This window comes from Calonectris borealis, chromosome 19 (assembly GCF_964195595.1).
Source record: "Calonectris borealis chromosome 19, bCalBor7.hap1.2, whole genome shotgun sequence".
NCBI lineage: Eukaryota > Metazoa > Chordata > Aves > Procellariiformes > Procellariidae > Calonectris > Calonectris borealis.
This window is the reverse complement of record NC_134330.1, coordinates 5,458,437-5,477,730: the sequence shown is the minus strand read 5'-3', so window position 1 is coordinate 5,477,730 and position 19,294 is coordinate 5,458,437. Positions and strand designations below refer to the sequence as shown.

Below are 19,294 nucleotides of genomic sequence, written 5' to 3'. Positions count from 1 at the left end.
AGCATAACCAGGCTGAAAAATACACAGTTTTAAAATCAAAAGCTGTCATTGAGAAACATCAGAAGTGTGTTTGTAACTCATCGAAATCAATAAATGTAGTTGGAAGTTTCACCCCATTACTCTACTCTTCATCAATTTGAAAACAAATCAGTTCAAACTATATTTACTGAAAAACTCTCCAGGCCAAGACTTTGCCAGCCATTTCTACTTACGACAGAGCTAAATTTTATGGCTGGGTAATTAAACCTGTGAAAAGGCATGTTTAGAATAGAAATAATGACAGACCCTCAATTGCAGCAGTGCTAGTGGGTGCTGTTACAATAATTAAAAACAGAGTATAAAGCAGCTGTGCAGAGACTAATTTCAAGCAACCATGTGTGATTTTTGTGCCTTCTTCACTCCCAGGAGACTCACATGTTCAGTAGTTTGCACAGAGATGCATTTTTATGATAACTTGTTGAAGGCTTTTTTAAGCATGAAATGAGGTATTTTAAAATTTAACCTCAGAATAACTGCATTTAATTAAGAAAACTATTGTGGATAATGGGAGCCCACAGACTTGCTTTTGTCGCTGAAATAAAGCATCAATCCATAACCCCTATGGTACATGTATAAGCACTGAATGAATTCATGCTCCATTAGCATTAGAAAAATGTTTTTAAATATATTTTGTGTACTCTTTATTTTAATTCAATTAAAGAGATGACAACAGAGATCTGAAGTACAAAAGACATGGACTGTCAAGCTGCTGATTTACCAGCCAGTGCAACGTTGTTCTCAGAATATATTCTCTGATGCTTTTTCCAGTCCGGTTTTAATTGAATCAAATGATGAGGCTTTCACCACTTCCCTTGGGAAACTGTTCTGTAATCACAGGCCTTGCTCTCAGGACAGGGCTGTTTCTAATCCTCAGCTACTATTTACCTTTCTTCATCAGTTTGCATCATCCACCAAAACCAGAAAGAGAAATGATCTTTCTCCGCACTGGTCTAGGCCCTTTCGCATGTGGAAAGCATTGCTTTTTAATGGACCTTAAAATTAAATGGCACTTTAAAATTAAATGGCACTTTTTTTTCCTTCCTTGAATTCAGTGCAGCTTTGGGTTACTTAAAGGCTGTTAGAAACTCAGTAGAGACCTCATACATTGTTGTTACTGGGTTTTGGTGGTTTTTTTTCAGACATGCAAACAGTGGCTGTTGTATTTTTCCATCCTTCGTGACAAGCTCTTGGGGTCTTTTATATTAAAAGCATTTAAATCCCAGAGACCGCTCCTTAATAGTTTATTTCACAGGCTTTGTACTCTAACATGCAGAACCCCCAGCAGCCTGACACAAAGCTCTTGACACCAAGGGAAATACTCACATTGCTTTTGTAGGGTCAGAATCAGTCTTTATAGGTGAGATTGTTTTCTATGATTGCATGTGGCTTACTCGATTTCTATGGAGATCAGTAGGAACTAAAAGCAAAGATCCATCGTTATTGATGATAATGTGTTCGCAAACTTCAGCGAGATCTCACACTGGATAGCAAGAAGGTGTGCCAGCTTTCTTCTGATGGGTGTCAAAATCTCTTGGTTAATAATAAATAAATGTGTGCTTATTATGTATACAGTACTTTACACAGTAGAGTGCTTCACACACATCAGCTAAGAAAAGCTTATGACTCTACGATAGTTCCTCCTGCCCACATAGCTGAACATACGCTTCTAAAAAATCTTCTGTGGAGCTGTTAGACAGCAGTATTAATACACAAGGCTTTGGATGTGTCACCAAGATGACATACAAAATAACAAGCTGCTTGTCCAACCTGCCTCCTCCCAACTGCTGTCATCTTTAAGGTTCATCTGTCACAGGGCTCCGGGTTGTAATAGCTCTGAAAAGCTAGTAGATACACGTAGCCCCAGATCTGCCACCTTCTCTCCAACCCACCTACATCCTCTCTTTTTATGCTGAAATGCAGAAAAAACATACATTGCGTTAGGAATTCTTCTTTCCCACCAGCCAGCCCTCAGGCTGTCGGCTGCTGCTTCTCTGCTCTTCCTCTCTTCTCCGCTTGTCCCATATACTTGGAAATTATGCAATGTAGACATGAATAATAATAACATATATTAATGTTTCAGTTCGTTAATGCCCGTGCGGCATTTCAACAAGTCCAAGTTGTTCTAGCACTTATGTCAGGTATCCATACTCTAAAAATGGGATAATGGGAAACATTCTGTGTTTTGCAAATTCCTCCTTTTAACTGCATGGGCTCCCTGTTACGGTGGCTGGCTGCAGAAACCTGCTATAATAATTCAGCACAGGCTTTGGGATTGTGGTTTGTTCTGATGGCCATTATTATTTATGTCATGCACACCACATTTTTAGAACCATATTGCTTTTGCTCATAAAAACCACATGGCTATAAATCCAAAGTGTTAAAGTGTCTCCAAGGCTAGAACTTAAAATAAATCTCGAGTCAGTAGTATTCCCAGTGTCAGAGGACCTAGGTGACAGCAGGCTCATTTTCAAAAGGTTCTTTCCTTTTTTTATTGTATCCAGACTGGTTCTCTAAACACTGAAATTGTGGGCAATGGTCATTTTGTGGCATTAGAGAGTTGAGTGACTGTCAGTTCTGCAAAAACTAATGGCTCAAAATGCCTCATTGGGAGTAAAGTCAGGAATACTAAATGCTGCAGAAAACCATGGAGAACGTCTATCCTCCCTGAGATAACCTAGCTTAAGCAATGACATTTCATAGGAGGGGTTCTGATCCAGCATCTCTGAACCACTGGACATGATAAGTGACCTCTGGGCCAGGAAAGGAGCTGTTGAAGATGCATTTGTGCAGTGCCTAGCGCAGCAGTGTCCCAGGCTTGTTTGGAGAATATTGCTGCTTCTGAAAGAAAGAACAACGTAGGCAGTGTAGCATCCATGCACCAAGTTTGCATTACGTTAGCAGATTAAACTACAAATTCATTGCGTGCAATAGATTTTTAAGAGTTCAAATAAAGGTGAAAATACTTGAAGAAAGCTAACCATTTACACTACTGCTTTCTCTCCATAGTATGTCCATTCCTACACTGAACATTTTTCAAATGACATGTTCCAAGAAATCCTGAAGCATCTCTGTCAGTGTGCTGATGACTTCCAAGAAGCAAGAAGACATGATATGTGGAGGCAAATGTTTACTGATCTCTTCCTAGATTGTGATTATGGAAAGGTAGGCAAAGCAGCTCTCAACCTAATTTCAATATGGTGATGCTTCCAGTTTGGTATTTCTCTGGGTCACTGCCTTCTTTTTATTCTTCATGATTCCAGATGCTCTCTTTGTGCTTACTCAGCATTATTTTAGTGGACAACAGCTGCTGCATTGTCTTCAAATTCATAGTTCTTAGGCACAGAAATAGGCAATAGCCTATAAGTTGATGGCTAATTAGAAACTGAATGACCTAATCTGATGACTTGGGGCTGAAGTTTGATGATTCTGGAGAAGAAATTAACCACGACCTTTACTACTTCTGGTCATTGTTCCCCAGCACGTTCAGAATGTTTGGGTGCTAATTTGTCTATTCAGATGTATTTCAGCAAAGATGACCTGATATAGATTGACCTTAACAAATGTGCACAGTACTACAATAGTAACATATATTGTGTTAATTATGTTGCATTAATTTGTACACCTTTAAGGCTTCTATCAATAAGTCTCATAACAATTTAAATTTAAAATGCAAAATAATCTATCTTTACAACTTCTCTGAGAAAAGTACTGTGAACTTCAGCCACAGTTTATAGACAGGAAATTAAAATACAATTACTCAGTTACAGAGCTGGAAATGGAACTCAAAAGCCAAAATTTGGTTTTCAGCAGCTCTAAACTCTATCTATCATCTTCTGAATATACCTGCATGCCTATTTAAAAAAAAAAAAACAAACTAGACTTATTAGAAAAGCAGTAAATAGTAGGAGCTGAAGAATCAATGGCATAAGCTATTGCTAAAAACTTGGTTTTCATCCAAAATGTATGGTACTTGTTATGAGTAGCCTCAGTTAGCCAGTTGCTGGCTACTACACAGCAAATTGTTGCCATAATCTTACAGTTTTCTCTCCTACATAAATTACATATTCCATCCAGCACTCCTCTAGTGATGTTTACAGCATGCCTACCCAGAATGAACTGTGCTCTACAATGTCATGCTAATAATGTCATTACCTCTAAGAGAATGGGATTACAGAGCATGTTTCAACACCAATGGTGTGTTTTAGAGAACAGCAGGCAAGCTGCTGTTTCAGGGATGAGGAAAGAAATGTGTCTACTGCTCAGTTAGAAGACCTTTCATTTTTCTATTGCTGTCAAGAAGAGCTATGACGGATCCTCCAGGGTAGAGTAATATATAAAGCCAAGTCCTATCTTTGCCATGCATTTTGAAAGGATCCCTTCTTTCCTTTTCATGTTTTAATGTGACTTTCTTCCTATTATTTCTGTGGCAGTAATCACCATCTCCATGCTACTAATCCCAGTGGAATCTCAGAGGCAAAGAGCCAAAAACACTAGCACAACATAGCAAGAGTGAGCAGCTATCAGCACAGACGCCATCGCTGCCCAGAAAAAAATGATCAGAGCACAAACATGGTTGCTGTTTCTAGCCTCCGAGGTAGCCTCGCTCTGCAAATTGAGTTCACTAAACTGTAGTGTGGACCATGCAGTTCTTTTAAACCTGACCTGATTTCTTTTGTATAGCTCTAATAAGTCCTGCCGTACTGTACCCACAGGGAAGATAAAAGATGCAAACTAACCCAAGGACTTCTACCGCTTGAATGTGATCCATTACCTGTAGTACTCATTCTGCAAAGCACAGCAAAGCAGTTGTTTCGGTTCCTAATTTACATTTGTTTGGTAGCAGGCAGTTATTCCAGTCTGCATGGTGAGTGGGGCTGGCTGCCTCAGTGAGTTGCAATTAGGGAGCTGAGAAAGCAGTGTTTAAATTAGAGTCAAATTAGAAGGTATCCACATGATCATTATTATGATTTCAAATGCATGCATCCAGAAGGGTGGCAGCTCAGCAAGAACAGCCTGGACTAGACAGTGTAGCAGAAACTTTCCAAGACAATACCAGAATACAGTTGAATCACTGCTGTAACGCCCCAAAAGGCAATAGCTCTGTGAATTTTAAGCTTATTGTCTCTCTGTGCTCATGTGCATCAGGTATAGTTTCTTTTATACATCATAACAGAATCTGCATTAATTCTCAGGGATGTTTTAAGCCCAGGATCTTTAAATGTAACTGAATTTAGTCAGAGATTAGTTTTCAGACTAATGAAGTTTGAGACACTTCTGATTACCTTTCTTGCAGTACAGCAACAAGGTCTGCTTTCTCATGACCTTTTCTGAGTGTCTGTTCTTCCCATCTCGCTCGCTGACAAGCATATTGTGGTGTTCAAGATACACACATCACATTTCCAGAAAAACAATCAAGCGGTTAAACACTGACCTATCACTGATTAAATGGCAAGTCTGGTTTAGTCTGTGTTGCTAAAGGAATTACTCATAGATCGCAGAGCACTGCTGAAAACAGCTGAGAATCATCACTTGCCAATATCTAGGTGACAAGAAAATTAGGTCAACATGTTTCAACTCTCTAGCCACTAGAGTTGGCACTCGTTAAAAGTGGAGACAAGTTTTGGGTGGTTGTACAAACACAGATGGTCTGCTTTATTTATGGCGGATGCTGTACCTGTCCCGCCGACAAGACTCAGTACGAAGGGCTGATGGGCAGGAATCCTTCATCAGCCTCCCCAGTCAAACACAAAGTACAAAGAAACACCACCTTTGCTAGTAAATTTAGAAACCCAGAAAGATAGCGTAACTGGGTATAGGACCTTGGAAATGGTTTTCCTGTTGTAATGCTCCTCTTTCTATAGATAGTTTTACTGTGACATGTTCCTCCCAAGGTAAGATGTAAGGAAAAGTGTCCTGAAATAACAGAGAGTTCTGGTAGAATGGCAAATCTGTATAAATTGTAAATGTTAAAACAAGGTGGAAAATATACCCCTAATTCATATTCGGTAATTTCTGAAAAGGAATTTACTATTTTTAATAATATATAAAAATAAAATTATTTCATCTAAATCACAAAAAACCTCTCCTAGAATCTGAGTTATCTAAACTCTCCAAGTATTTTAACATGACAAAAAAGTATAATTTAACATGACAAAATAACATTTTTATTTTCTTTTTAATAATACTTCATTCACTGATTTACCTTTTTAATAAAATAAAGCTTTATATTAGTGCTGCCGGCTTCAAGGCAACCAGCAGATGATTGTGACAAGTAACAGCTGAGGAAATTTAAAGAGAAAATTAAGTGTCTGTAATGGAAATACTGAATGGAGAATCCAAATATTACACAGTGCTCTGGTAACATCTTCAGAGACATGTTCTGTGTTTGTGTATCTACTAAATGGATGTAGAACCCGATCTGATATATTCAACTGAAAAACAAACAGCCTAAAGGAATGTTTGCATGGGAGCGTGCAAGATATTTGTATATTAATGTCGAGAAGATGAAGATACTGGGAATCAGGGCCTACATCTTGTAAGTTTAGGGACAGAATTATGTGATGACATTTGTTGTTCCAAACCCATACGTGGCTGAAATTCAACTGTAATTTCCAGCATTTTTTTACTAGCAGGAATTAAGTTAAAGGAGTCTGAAACACTAAAACTGGACTGGACAACAGGTTACATTTCAGTTCTGATCCTTTCCTCAGAATTTGCAAAAAGCTTTAAATCCCCTTTAGAGGAAAGCTGTTGCAGTAACAGAAAATGTGATGTATTCACTTAGTTTTCAGTGTTAGCTTCCTTAGGAGGCACTTCACCAGTAGGTGATGGGTATCGCTCAGTTGTTTTCAAATCCTCTGTTCCTAAACATTGATGCCATTAAGTACGGCTTTAGATTATAAACAATGCAGTCATCTTGAGCTCATTTCCAGAAAAGAGCAGCAAACTTCTAACTTTATTTCTTCAGCCTAAGGGCAGGAAAATTTCACAAGGAATTAAAAGCTTGGTGAATTTTACATTTTGCAGTTTTTAATCTAAGAGCAAAATGTGAAAAAGAAATCAATAATTCAGATGGAAAGCCACTTGCTACAAATAATGAACTTAAGTAAATCTGTTCTCTAATTAACTACTAGATTTCACTAATGGGAGAGAGATTACAAAGGTGGCAGGACTTGAATAATGACAACAGGAATTCATCATAAAATGGAAAACTTACAATCGTTTAGATTTGCTTTACTTTTTAAACTTACAATTTCCTGATTGGAAATGACCCATTTCATTGTCTTTTCCTGGTTTTATTATCTGTATACACTCACCCTCAGCAACAAGGACTTAATAAACTCTGCACGTTCCTCTGCACTGGAACTACAGATACCTCTCTCACCTCTGCCGTCGAATGTGTATGAATTTTTAAAGGAAATTAGGGAGGTTGTCATAATAGCTCAGATTTTTGGACTAATTATTTTCCCAGGCAGTTGCCAATACATAATGCTTCCAAGGAAATGATGGGGCACAAAACCAAACTACAATGTGCAGTCACTAACATAATACAACCCATAATATGTGAAAATTCTTCCACAGTACTGTCAGGCAATCAGTATCTGTCCTGAAAGTGTGCAATGTTGAAGCTTTGATCTTTACACGAAGAACTCCTTTGGCAAAAGTGGTTACAGTCATCTAACTGCAATTTGTCAAGAGGACGTGCCTGCAAAGTAATACGTATGAGGGGTTCCAGCTAAGCCCAGAGAAGAAATTTTTACCCCTATGAAACAAATTCCCTTCTTTGAAATTTGTACTGATGTTCTGCTAATGGATAATTTTCAGTCACAGGTAATTCTTAGCTAATGGTGCCTTTGTAGTGCTGCAAATGTTGATGTAAGTCCCACAGGAAAAACCCAATAATTGTGATCTTTTTGTCTAGGTTGGTCTCTTAGACAGACAGAAAATACTTGCCCTGCTGGTAGACTTCTACGACCGAAGCCCTGTGACTGCTAAGGGGAGATTCTGTAACCCAAGACAGTGTAAGTATATGGGATGTTTCAATTGTGGTTAAAACATTAGGAGGTCACATGAGGTTGTATAGTTAATACATATTTTATAAGTGTTACCAGAAATGGACAGAGCCTAAAAAAGGACCCAAACGAATGCCGTGACCTATACACCATAATTTGCAAACATGTTTTGCAAACTGCAATGCAATGTTCAGAAATACTTCAGCATCCAAAACTTTTCCTTCCTACAAAATTCTGAAGTACTTTTTGGAAGTAGGATTAAAGAAAGGCTACTTTTCCTGAAACAATTGTTCTTTCTTACTGGGCAATATTAGAAGTTAATTTTGTGTTTACACTAAAATTTTTCCAGGAACATGGAAGGGTAAAGAAAAAACACAGAGAATCATCTACATGAAAGTAAAATATTTTTAAGATATTGGACATTAATTAATTGCTAAGATCAAATGCAAGGCAAATTACTGCTTTCCTTCTTAGTATGGAGAATTATGAAACATTTATTTCAAAAGAAATATGGTGTAATACACAATAACAAGTGCAGTTCTCTGCAGGCAAAGACATTGTTCTGAAGTTTTGTGTTTCTGAGATGCATGTTTGCAGAAGGTACTTTCTGATAGTTTGTATTTGCTTGGGAATAACTTTTTCCTTTAAATTTTCTTATGCAATACTAGAGAACATAAAACCAATGCAAACTATCAACTTACCAATATTTTTTCTATTTTAGGGCCAATAATTGAGCTGCAAGAGGTTGAGCTTGCGGAGTTATGGGGAGGCCTTGATGACCAGGAAGTTTGTGAGGAACTCAATGAAACGTTAGTCTTGTCTCAAACAGGAATTTCTGAGGGAGAGATTTTAGCATATGAACCTGTAGATGATAATAGACAAGGCACATGTAGAATGAGAGCTAGTGTCAAAGAAGGTCTTTTTGAACAAATGGGCATGGGTGAAGCTGAGATTGGCGGAATTTCTAAGGAAGAAAACGAAGCAGCAGAATCAAGTGATGCTGAAGTGAGAAAGGAAGGCGAGGACGCTGTGTCAGCGGTGAAAAGCACTGATTTTGAAGCTAGTGATTTGGATGGAGATAAAATACGTGGTGAGAAATCCAGTGTCCATGAAGACATCAAAACTGAGAGGCAAACTGAGTCTGCAAGTGCAGACAAACAGGAGGAGGCTTTCCCAGGATCAGCCTCTACTGGGTACAGTCTCAGTAGAGGTGGAGAACCTGGATCTGAAAAACAGCTGGAGGAAGAGGAATTTAGCCTGGGTAGAGAGCCTGATACAGAAAGCAGTAGGGAAGAAGATTATCGTATCTCGGACAGAGAACCTGGCTCAGAAGGGCAGGTCAGTCAGGAGAAGGACAGTTGGATTGCAGAGGCAACCAGCACAATTTCAGGACCAACACCTGAAGCTACAACCATGACCTCAGAAGACAGAGCTGTGGCAGACATGGACATCATTGCTTCAAAACAGGATGCTCCAGTTGCAGAGGTTGTGAAAGAAACTCCTGCAAGAAAAGAGAGTTTTTCTAGGCGGCATGGCAGCCAGTTTGGCCACCAGACAAGCTCAGAGACAAGACTGCAGGATGAGGATCTTCTGCAAGATCAAGGTAAAGGTAAAGCATTCTCCTTTATTCTGGCAGACCTTAATCTTTTTCAACATATACATTTGAACTGGTTTAATTATAGGTGTGTTTTTAATCCATTTCAAAACCATTGAAAGCATGTGAATGATTCTGAGTACACAAGACGATAAGCTTTGATATCTTCTCAGCATGGTGTTTTCTGCCAAGGTTTCAGAGTGTGTTCCTCTCACAGGACAGCAGGTGAGTCACTTTGCTGCTGATCTGTATTCAAGGCACTGAGCAGACACTTTAATTCAAGTAGGGACTTCCTGAAGCAGCAGCATTTTTATAATAAGGAGAAACTTTATGTTCTGTTTCACTCTGTAATATTAGTAGCAAGACAGGAGCCTGAGCACATTAAATATAGAGATGACTTTTAATAATTTTTAGACTGTGATTGCCCATAGGGAGATATATTATGGGATCATGTATCAGGAACCTTTTATTTTAATCTCTCACTGTGTTTCCAAAGGAATATCATACTTAATTGTGTACAAAGGCCCTTGTTCTAGGAAGGCTGTGGTCGGGCAACTGTGTGTTTCATAAGACGTACTTTCTTAAACATACTAGAAGGACCAACTTCCTTGCTAGCGCTCTGTGAATACACTCTTGTGTCTCACAGTTTAAAACACTGCAAGAACTGGCTCTACATTGCCAGAACAGTCTAGTGACAGACTTACTACATAAAGAGCTGTAAAGCTGATGGTACAGCCCGCTGGTACCTACAGCTTTCCGTGGTTAACTTCCAGTGCACAGCACTAACCTGTCATTCAGCCAGTCCCTGGATGCGCTCATCCCGCATTGTTTGGGGCACGCAGTACTTTCATCTTCAGAACAGATTCCCACCCTGTTCTTGCAGAAACGATGGTGTGATGGTACGATGCTCTTTGAGAGAAAGATGGATGGAAACAATATTATTTTGAACCTATCTTTTTGCTTTTGCAAAAGTTATCTTTTTGCTTTTGCTAAAATGGATATTTGTAGCTGGGCTTAAGAAATGTAACATTCACCAGGTGAATTTCAGAACGCAGTATTTCCAGACAGTAAAAATAAATAGCTACTGATAACAAGGGTAACTCCAGAAATGCAGAGGTAGATTTTACATATTCATCAGCAGGGTGCTCAGACTAGTAAGCTCTGGTTCACAGGTTTCTTTTTAAAAATGCAGGTCCAGCACACTCAGACAGACAGGATTCTCCAGCTGAAGCTAGCCAGGAGTTTGAAGTGCCATGGTCAGGTGACTGCTCATGTCAGCTCTTTTCATCTGCTTTAGAAACTATAGCTTGGATATATGTATTTAAAGGCTTCTATAAAAGCTGTATCTTGTGTCTTTTTTAAAAGCTTCTATCATTACAAGGTATATTTTATCTTTCATCAGGTGACCTTCTGACTTCCGACCTAAGTTGCAGGTATAGCAGCTTTGGAGAGAGAATTCTAGAGGACTGGAAGTGTGAGAGCACTAAATTTCCAGGTATTTGGTCACAAAGTTGTGTGTTCACTTGGGCACATAGTGGCTGGCAGTGTCTGCAGACATGCCGGTACTGCTGTGGGCTGAAAGTTTTGGCAAGAACACAAACGCTAATTCCTGAAGCTGACTTCAAGATAAGAGCAGTGTAGTCTTTGTCTCAGAAGGCCACTTGCTGTGTAACAGTAATTTCAGCTCATCTGTATTCAGTGATTTGACCTGGTTGTATGGTAGCATCCATGCTAGACTGGAGCATAAATCTGAAGAGATACTATTAGAAAAGTATAAGCAGATTAAGGCCTTTAGTCAGCATGGAGTCAGTCTGTACTCAGCCGTAATTTCACTGGATAGGAAGTGGAGGATTCAGGACTGCGTTGATGCCTGCCACGTGGCCGGCTTTAGGGCAGCATTTGGCTTCCTGCGACACACTGTGCTTTCTGCCTTTCAGACTTACGTCCCATCATGGCAGAGATTCAGAACCGTTGGGCTTCTGGTACTAGGAGTGCCTTTGATGAAAGCTGCCTCAACCTGCCACAGTTTGTACAGCTCATGGAGACATTTGTTGGTGAAGACATTTCTCTGCCTACTGTGAAGAGGCTTACTGCATTTATCAAAGAAGAATACAAACAGACAGAAGAGGAAAAAACGGAACAACTAGAAAAAGTAAATATTTATAAGTTTTGCTGATCCCATGTCCAAACAAAAAACAAGCAAATGCCTGCAGACACTGACAAAGTCAACTTTTAATCTCATGCTGGCAGAGCTATTCACTTGCAGCCTTGCATTCTGTTTTTTCAAGAGACTTTTTACCCCTTTGTTTTCATAAGGAACCTCCCTCCCTAGCCCTTAGCTCTAGAAGTGATGATAGACTCATCCTGTAAGAGGTTGTCTGTCTGTTCTAGAGCCGGACTCAGTGAGACAGCAGGTTGATAGTCAATTGTGAAAGAGCTCAAAACATTCCATTCTGCTTATTCACCTTTATAATAGCCAAGAACCTAATCTCTGACCTACTGCACTGGCGTGTACATACGAGGTTGTGGATGTTTTGGGGAGGATTTTAAAATAAGTGTGTTTGGTTTTGCTATGTGCATGGCCGTATGTGAATATGCACATGCTTCTTTGTGTTTAAGTTACAAGGTGCTCTTGCCATGTGTTGAAAAAATATATTCCCCTTCAGCAATATCCTCATGCACATCATCAGGGTGCCCCATATCACTTCAGAGTACAGATACATTTCGTGGTGGGTCTGTCCATAGCCTCTCTAGCTGCATTTTCCTCAGAGCTCTTTCTGGTTTCCCTCTGTGCTGCTGACCTAATTGGGATGAGATATGGGATCTGACGGCTCTACTGTCCTCACACTGAACACAACACACACTGCCAGTATTTTGGCCTTTGAGAGAATTCCACTCCACCCATTTGTCACTGTATGCTGTGCAAAGACTGGGTTTAAAGGACAAATTGTACATGCATTTTCTTGGAGCCCACACACTTCAGGGCAGCACCAGCAAAATAACAATGTACGGAAATACAAACTGCCAAATCTTTAGTGTTACTAACAAGGCTGTGGTTAGCTCTTGCTAGGAAGACATTTGTATTCTGGGAAACTTCCACTAACCTGAGTTGATCTCACCTTAGATCCAGCACGCACTTCATTTGTTCACTGGGAAATAACCCTCTGCAGTGCTTATTCTGCCTGGTAAAACTGAACTGTCGGCTGTGCTTAGTGTTTCCAAATATCTCCCAGGTTTAATGCTTCATCTCCAGGTCTGAGCTGTGTATGTACAGATTTGGCCTGGCCCATAGGAATTACGTGATCAGCATACCACTGCAGTCTCCATACTTGTGTAGACACAGTGTGCGGGAATTATCAAAGACCAGCTGTTCCTCCACTATAGGTTCACCTCACCTCTCGCTTGGCCCAACGGAAACTGCTTCTGGAGGCACTTTTCGAAACGTGGGACAACAATGCGTCTGGGTTTCTGGACCTGGAAGAAGTGGACGCTGTTCTAAGCACATTCAAGGAAGGGATGGAAAAAGAAGCCTTGAGGAAGGGTAAGGAGACAGCTCTGTTCCGAGAGAACAATGTCAACACAGTAGGCCTTGAACCATTCAACGACAGTGCTAATGAAGTTGTTGGCAAGCACCAGCCATTTTTTGGTTTTGCGAGCAGTCATAAGCATACAAGGTATGATGTGTAAAATGAAAAGGAACAGTTATCCAGACCTACTTGTTCCGTAGCTCCATCCCCTCCTCCTGTGCGAGACTCCCCTGCAACAGATTCCTAGTCGGAGAGGTAGCCCAATGCTTTCATGACATTGTGATGTGTTGAAAAATTATTTCAGCTGTAACATGCACTATATACTTGTGATATGGCAGTGAAAAACAGACGTAAAGCCTGAGGACACGTTTCACGCTTTTAGTCTAGCCTGTCTGTGTTATCCAGCTATTTTTAATAGACACATTTTACTGTGCTATCTGCAGGAACATATCTCATAGGAGGGAATGCCAGCTTTCCTTCTGGGTCTCTAATGGCCTTTAGTAATCCACACTGTCGCACAGCTCTTATGAATTAGATAGCAACTTCGAGTCTCACTTCTCTGTTGCTTCATTTCTCCGAATAAACTTATCAAATTTGGTCCTTGACAGAATAGACTTGGGTCAAACAGAAGTGCTTCACCTGGACCTGTCTGGCAGCCTCATACATATTAACATGTGGGCATTCGGTGCTCTGAAATACTGTATTAGCAATTAAGAACATGCCTGCATGTGCGCTTGGGTGGAGAAAGACTGGTTTATTCATCTCCATGCATATCTTCATGTTGCTTGTTCTGCCACAGATTACTGAAAATGGCTCATTTTGGCAACAACCAAAACCTGTTTATTCTTTAGCTCACTTGAGGCAGCTGGTGGGGTGGGGAGCGCACCGGCGTGCTGCAGTTAATTGTCTCCAGGCTGCACAGCCACAGAAGAAACAGGCAGTTTACAGCTCTCTTGTATTCAAAGCATGCCAGAACACACTACAGAAATATGGAAGGACATAGTCCCTTCCATGAAGGGCTCATAAACTAAAGGACAAATAAATAGAAAGATAGCATAGCAAAATCAATATCACCTACAAGCAACATAAAACTATTTCTAGCAGCTTCAATCTAATCTTTCAAATACAGCGTAGAACAAGCAGGTTTGGGGGAAGCGTTCACAGACATTGCACTCCTCCTGGATGAAAACACAGAATGAAAAGTGGGTAGAATTATTTGATTTTCCTTGTAAGCAAAAAGCATAACATTACAGATATAATGGGGAAAATAATTCTTTATGCTGTGACTCAGTAATGAAGGCACTGATCATGCCATATTCAACTTCACGTGTATTTCTTTCTTCATCTCTTCAAAGAGAGAAAAAAGTGGAGGTGAAAATCCAAACATTTTTATACCATCAAAAAATTCTCCATCCTACTTCTGTCAGAAAATCAGAAATCAAATTTTAAAAATACTGAATCTTCTTTAGATGATGGGCAGGATAAGACAGCATTAACAGTCAGCTCCACCATGACTGGGGCAAGTTAGTGCTTCTATAGCTAAAGTCAGTGATACAATGCTCCCTGACTTCTGGGGGGGGAAGGAGGAGGCTCTCAGCTCCCATAAATATCAGTGTCTTGGGTGCACTGGGAGGCAATCAGGGCAGCTCCCTGCCTGTTCCTGTGCATCATTAATCAAAGCATTTCCTATTACACTGTTCCTTATAGCCCATTGTATGTATTGATCACAAAATACTTCGTGCTTAACAGCGAAGTCACACTTCTACCTATATATCTTTGCTTGCTTCGTTTGCCAGTAGGAAGCGGCTTGACGTATAGCTCTCTTTCCTTTTCTTTACTTCTTCGGTCCAGCAGGATTTGCAATCAGGATGCAGAAAAAAAATGATGAAGGTGTTAGTCATGAGAGGCACAGCCAGGAGCATGACCAGGCAGGCGCAGCTTGGGCAGAGCACCCGGTGAATCCCGGGCTTCCAGCACCGGGAAGCTGCCTGCGCCTCCGAAAGGCTGTGCAAGAGCACCCCCGTGAGCCCAGAGCTGTGCTGTGGGGAGTCTGGGAAGAACTGGGACAGGGCGTGAACTACGCTGTTAGACTGGCTGCTGATTTAAGTAACATCTGGATAGAAACCGATGGGCTAAATTTACATTTTCATGCTCAGTCTGGTAGGATTACAAGTCTGAGTCCCATTTGTCTTCAGGAGCAAACTGGAGGTTTGTGAACTAGAGTAGATACAGGAAAGCGATTCTTGAGAATCACAATTTGACCCTTGTGGCATTCCTCGTTCCTCCTTCCTCCAAGCAAAAGGAAACTCTGCCAGACCTTTCTACTGCAGTTTATTTACCTGTATTCGGGCCAGCTCAGCTGCAATCTCTGGGGCATGAAAAAGGGGACTGGGGCACGGCTCCACTCCCTGGCCCCGTACAAGATGGGAAGGAGCAGCCTCTGTGCAGTGATCTTTACTCCTTCACTCCCCTGAAAGCTAACAGGCAGCATTTCACTGTTTTAGATGTTTTTCATACTAATTTATTCTTCTAAATCCTGTATTTCTTATAAAAGCTCTCTTGCTCCTTTTGCTCCACATCTACATCTCTTGGTGCAGTATGGGTGATTCCAGAGCAGTGTTGTCCCGACCTCTGTACGAGTTCAATAGAGTTTTCGTTTTCTTTGCTCTTTATTTATGAGATTTAGCACAATACAAATGTTATTTCAATAATTCATCAAAGGCACCTAAAGTAGTGTAAATAAGAATGCTAGTTACTTTGAAAGGCCTCAAAAGAAAAATATGATGTCTGCAAGTATGGTATATAATGGAAAATCCAGGAATATGAATGATCTGTGAAATCATCTGTAGACTCTGGCCTTCACATTTTTAATGGGATTGATGAATAGTTTTTCTGTAAGGTCTCAACTTCTATTACTGTATGCAAAATGCCTACCTGCAGCCCAGTCCCACCAGCCCCTCAAGTGTCCATAAAATTTGGTTCTGATGTGAAGATGCGTCTGATTTTTGATAACTCCAAGCAGCTTTCCTATTTTCCATTGACCTTTATTATTTAGGTGTGTTGCAGAGGTACAAAAGGGGCCCAGGAGCAATGCCTTGCAGGTTTCTTTCTCAGTAGGTAGAAAGCAGGCATCTAGAGGAAAAGGTGCATCCAGTTTGGATGCTGGAGTTGTCATCATAACAACTTACATTTAGGAGATAGCTCGAAGAAACCCAGAATGATGGACTGGAGCACTCTGCCCAAAGCCAGTTTAGGGCTTGATTCATATTTTGCACAAGAAAAGCCAAACAGTTTATTCAAATAGACCATCCCTGACTTACTTTCTGTTTCTTCTACTAGCAAAGAAACACCTTTGCTCCCGTTACCCACAGCTCAGCAGAGTGGGGAAGCTCTCCCCAAAGGCATTCCAGACTTTCCTTGAGTTAGTTGCTTCTGAGTTCACTGGCGATGAGGATGAAGCTATTGATAACCTGGTGGAATTTCTGACCACAAGTCTGGAACGAAGTCACATGAAGTGCTTGCAAAGCTTAACCAGGAGGAAATGGCTGCACGATATCCAGCAAGCAGCTGAGACCAGTGGAGCAAGCATGGAACCGGTTTACAAAGCAGTGTTTAAGGCCCTCTCCCAGGTATGCATCCCAGGGAGCACGAGAGTCGTTTGTGTTGGGATCGTGGCACTGACTTCAATCCCTGGTGCATTTGAGTGGAACTCGCAGGTAGCATGGGACGCTGGTCTGAGGCTGGTTTCCTCGTGCTTTTCTGCACTTGGCTGATGCTCAGGAGAGCCCATGGTTATGCACAGAAAGAGTCACAGGTCAGATCTGCAATACAAGAATTCTCATCCATGCTCTGCCAATACAGAATGCATTTCATGGATACTTATGGCTCATTTTTTGAAGAGCTGACTCGGATCAAATTTGAAAATCCATAGTTCTAGTTTTAGAGCTTCTGAAATGAAACACACCAGACTCAGTTTGGGACAAAGATGGTTAATTTTTAGAGGAGATATAGTTTAGTTTTTAACTTGCAGCTGCAACTTTACATGTTTGTCCTCACCATTAAAGCCCTCCTCAAAGCAAAACTTCTCTCATAGTAGCTGAAGTGTTCTTACAATATTTAGGTTTGTAAACGTAGCAACTCTGGCACTTGTTTGTCTGATTTTTCCGAAGGAATCTCCTATTGGAGAAGAAATCCATAAGAGTTTTGCTTAGGCACAGGTTATAATTAGGGATTATTTTTATATTAACTGCTCCCCATTAGCAGCAGGAAAAAAGAAATCCATTTTCCTTGCCAACCAAAATACAAAGTGGTTTTGCTTGTAACAGAGCATACCGGTCAGACACGATCACGGCATAGACACATACATGTCATGCAGTTGATGCGTGACATACAAAATCAGTGACCCAGAACAGCATCTCAGCAAAAAATGAGACAAGTGCTAAGTACATGAAATAAGTGTAATAGCCAATGGCTAATGTACATAATGTAATGGGAAACATTTGGTTGCTAGGATGCAGAAGCCCATGGGGATAACAAGAAGACCAGTGCATATATTGCCCTTTTGGAAGAAAACCAGCTCTCGCCAGAGCGGGGACAGATTCTCCTACGCTATGTGGCATGTACCACAGATGATGCTCCGTATGTTCTAAACCAGATACTTTACAGAGACATGAAAGGAGTAAGGTAAGAAAAGCTGCAGGTAACTGATCCTTTTTCTCAAAAATATTGGGATGTCGGGGTACCAGGCAGTGGTTTGGGGTGCACTGGAAACAGAGGTTGATAGAGTACTCCGGAGAGGAAATCTCCTCAGGGACCGTTATGGAATGATTCATTATATACATGCCCTTATACTTTGCATGGTCTACTTAGACCTGCTCTGTTTGGGATTTCACTCCTTTCCTTGGGGAGATTAGCTCACAGTCTAATAAATTTCATCCTTTAGCAAAAGTCTATTATACTGGGCCTACATTTTCTTCTTTAGAAATTAATTCCCTTACACCGGTTTACATCCATAGGATATTTTTTGAGAACAATGCCTTTCCTTCCCTAGTGTTTACACAATAAACAGCTTTCATGCCTCTTTACTTCTTGTTTCCAAAAGCTAGACATATTTTTCTCTTTCTTTAAATATTGCTTCTTCTAACCTATTAAATGTAACTGCTGCTTGCTTCTGTATTCCCTTTCATTACATTCATTAGTTGATGTTTAAAATGTCCTAAGGATGAAAAGTGCCTTATTTATTACCACTGTCTTTGGGATGCAAGTGGTAAATGTGGTATTCCTGGGTGCGGTCAGAATAAGGAGCTAACACCTTCCTTCTCTGATGCCAAAAAGCAGGGAGAGATCAAAGCTGCAGTATTTATTGCTTTGCTAAAGGTTTTCTGCTACTCTGAACAAACCTCCTCATAAGTTTATTCTTCAGCTTTGCAGCTGTTGAAGAGGGAAAGCCAATCCATGTTCCAAGAGTTCAGCTCCACGGAAATATCCACTTCTGGAACACTGACCGCCCAGCGGAGGAAAGAAGAGGTTCACTCCTGGTACTGCCATTGCACGATGCTCGCTGGAGAGTCTTCGGCATTCTAGGACTCGACACTCTTCGGGACCAGTGTGAGAAAACCATCTTTCTGACCCATGAGATCAGTTTCTATCAGGTGGGCACCATCAGAAAGCAGTTTGTTAGACCACTCTTCAAAAAGCTGTGTAGGGACCATGTGAATTTTACATGTTTGTTCTGAGTAAACACAACTAAGAAAAGTTGTGGGCCCCTTTTTAGCGTATATGGTGAAAGTGGTGTGAGCAGAACACCTTATCAATATCTTACTGATTAGCATCTTATCCGTAATTGATGATGAGGTATCACTTCATCAATAATTTATTTAAGTGTCTCCTGACTGGTAAATTAATAGCACTTTTGTGCAAAGCCCAAGGATAGTAGCTTTTATTTCCTGAAGCTCTGAACCTCACATTTGTGTCTGTTTCCATAAAGTGGCATGAAACCTTACTTTTTACATGGGAGACTAATTATAAGCAACAGCAGTCTGGATTTGTTTGGGATGCTCTTTAGAATCAGCCTCACTGTGGGTGCATCATCTGGGCAGCAGGGAGCGCAGCAAGCTAACATT

General features: G+C 40.6%; 1 protein-coding gene across 2 annotated transcripts in view; it reads left to right on the top strand.

The window, feature by feature from the left end:
- EFCAB5 (EF-hand calcium binding domain 5) overlaps window positions 1-19,294 on the top strand; it is a 43,329-nt gene that overhangs the window by 17,035 nt on the left and 7,000 nt on the right. Inside the window, exons 7-16 of one of the 2 annotated variants that reach the window (XM_075168621.1) lie at window positions 3,046-3,201; window positions 7,961-8,060; window positions 8,773-9,660; window positions 10,838-10,906; window positions 11,048-11,140; window positions 11,583-11,797; window positions 13,030-13,186; window positions 16,512-16,801; window positions 17,683-17,855; window positions 18,595-18,823. In XM_075168621.1, coding sequence (XP_075024722.1) covers window positions 3,046-3,201; window positions 7,961-8,060; window positions 8,773-9,660; window positions 10,838-10,906; window positions 11,048-11,140; window positions 11,583-11,797; window positions 13,030-13,186; window positions 16,512-16,801; window positions 17,683-17,855; window positions 18,595-18,823 — 2,370 coding nt within the window. The remainder of the gene's footprint in view (window positions 1-3,045; window positions 3,202-7,960; window positions 8,061-8,772; window positions 9,661-10,837; window positions 10,907-11,047; window positions 11,141-11,582; window positions 11,798-13,029; window positions 13,187-16,511; window positions 16,802-17,682; window positions 17,856-18,594; window positions 18,824-19,294) is intronic. The other variant, XM_075168622.1, reaches the window with a different exon arrangement.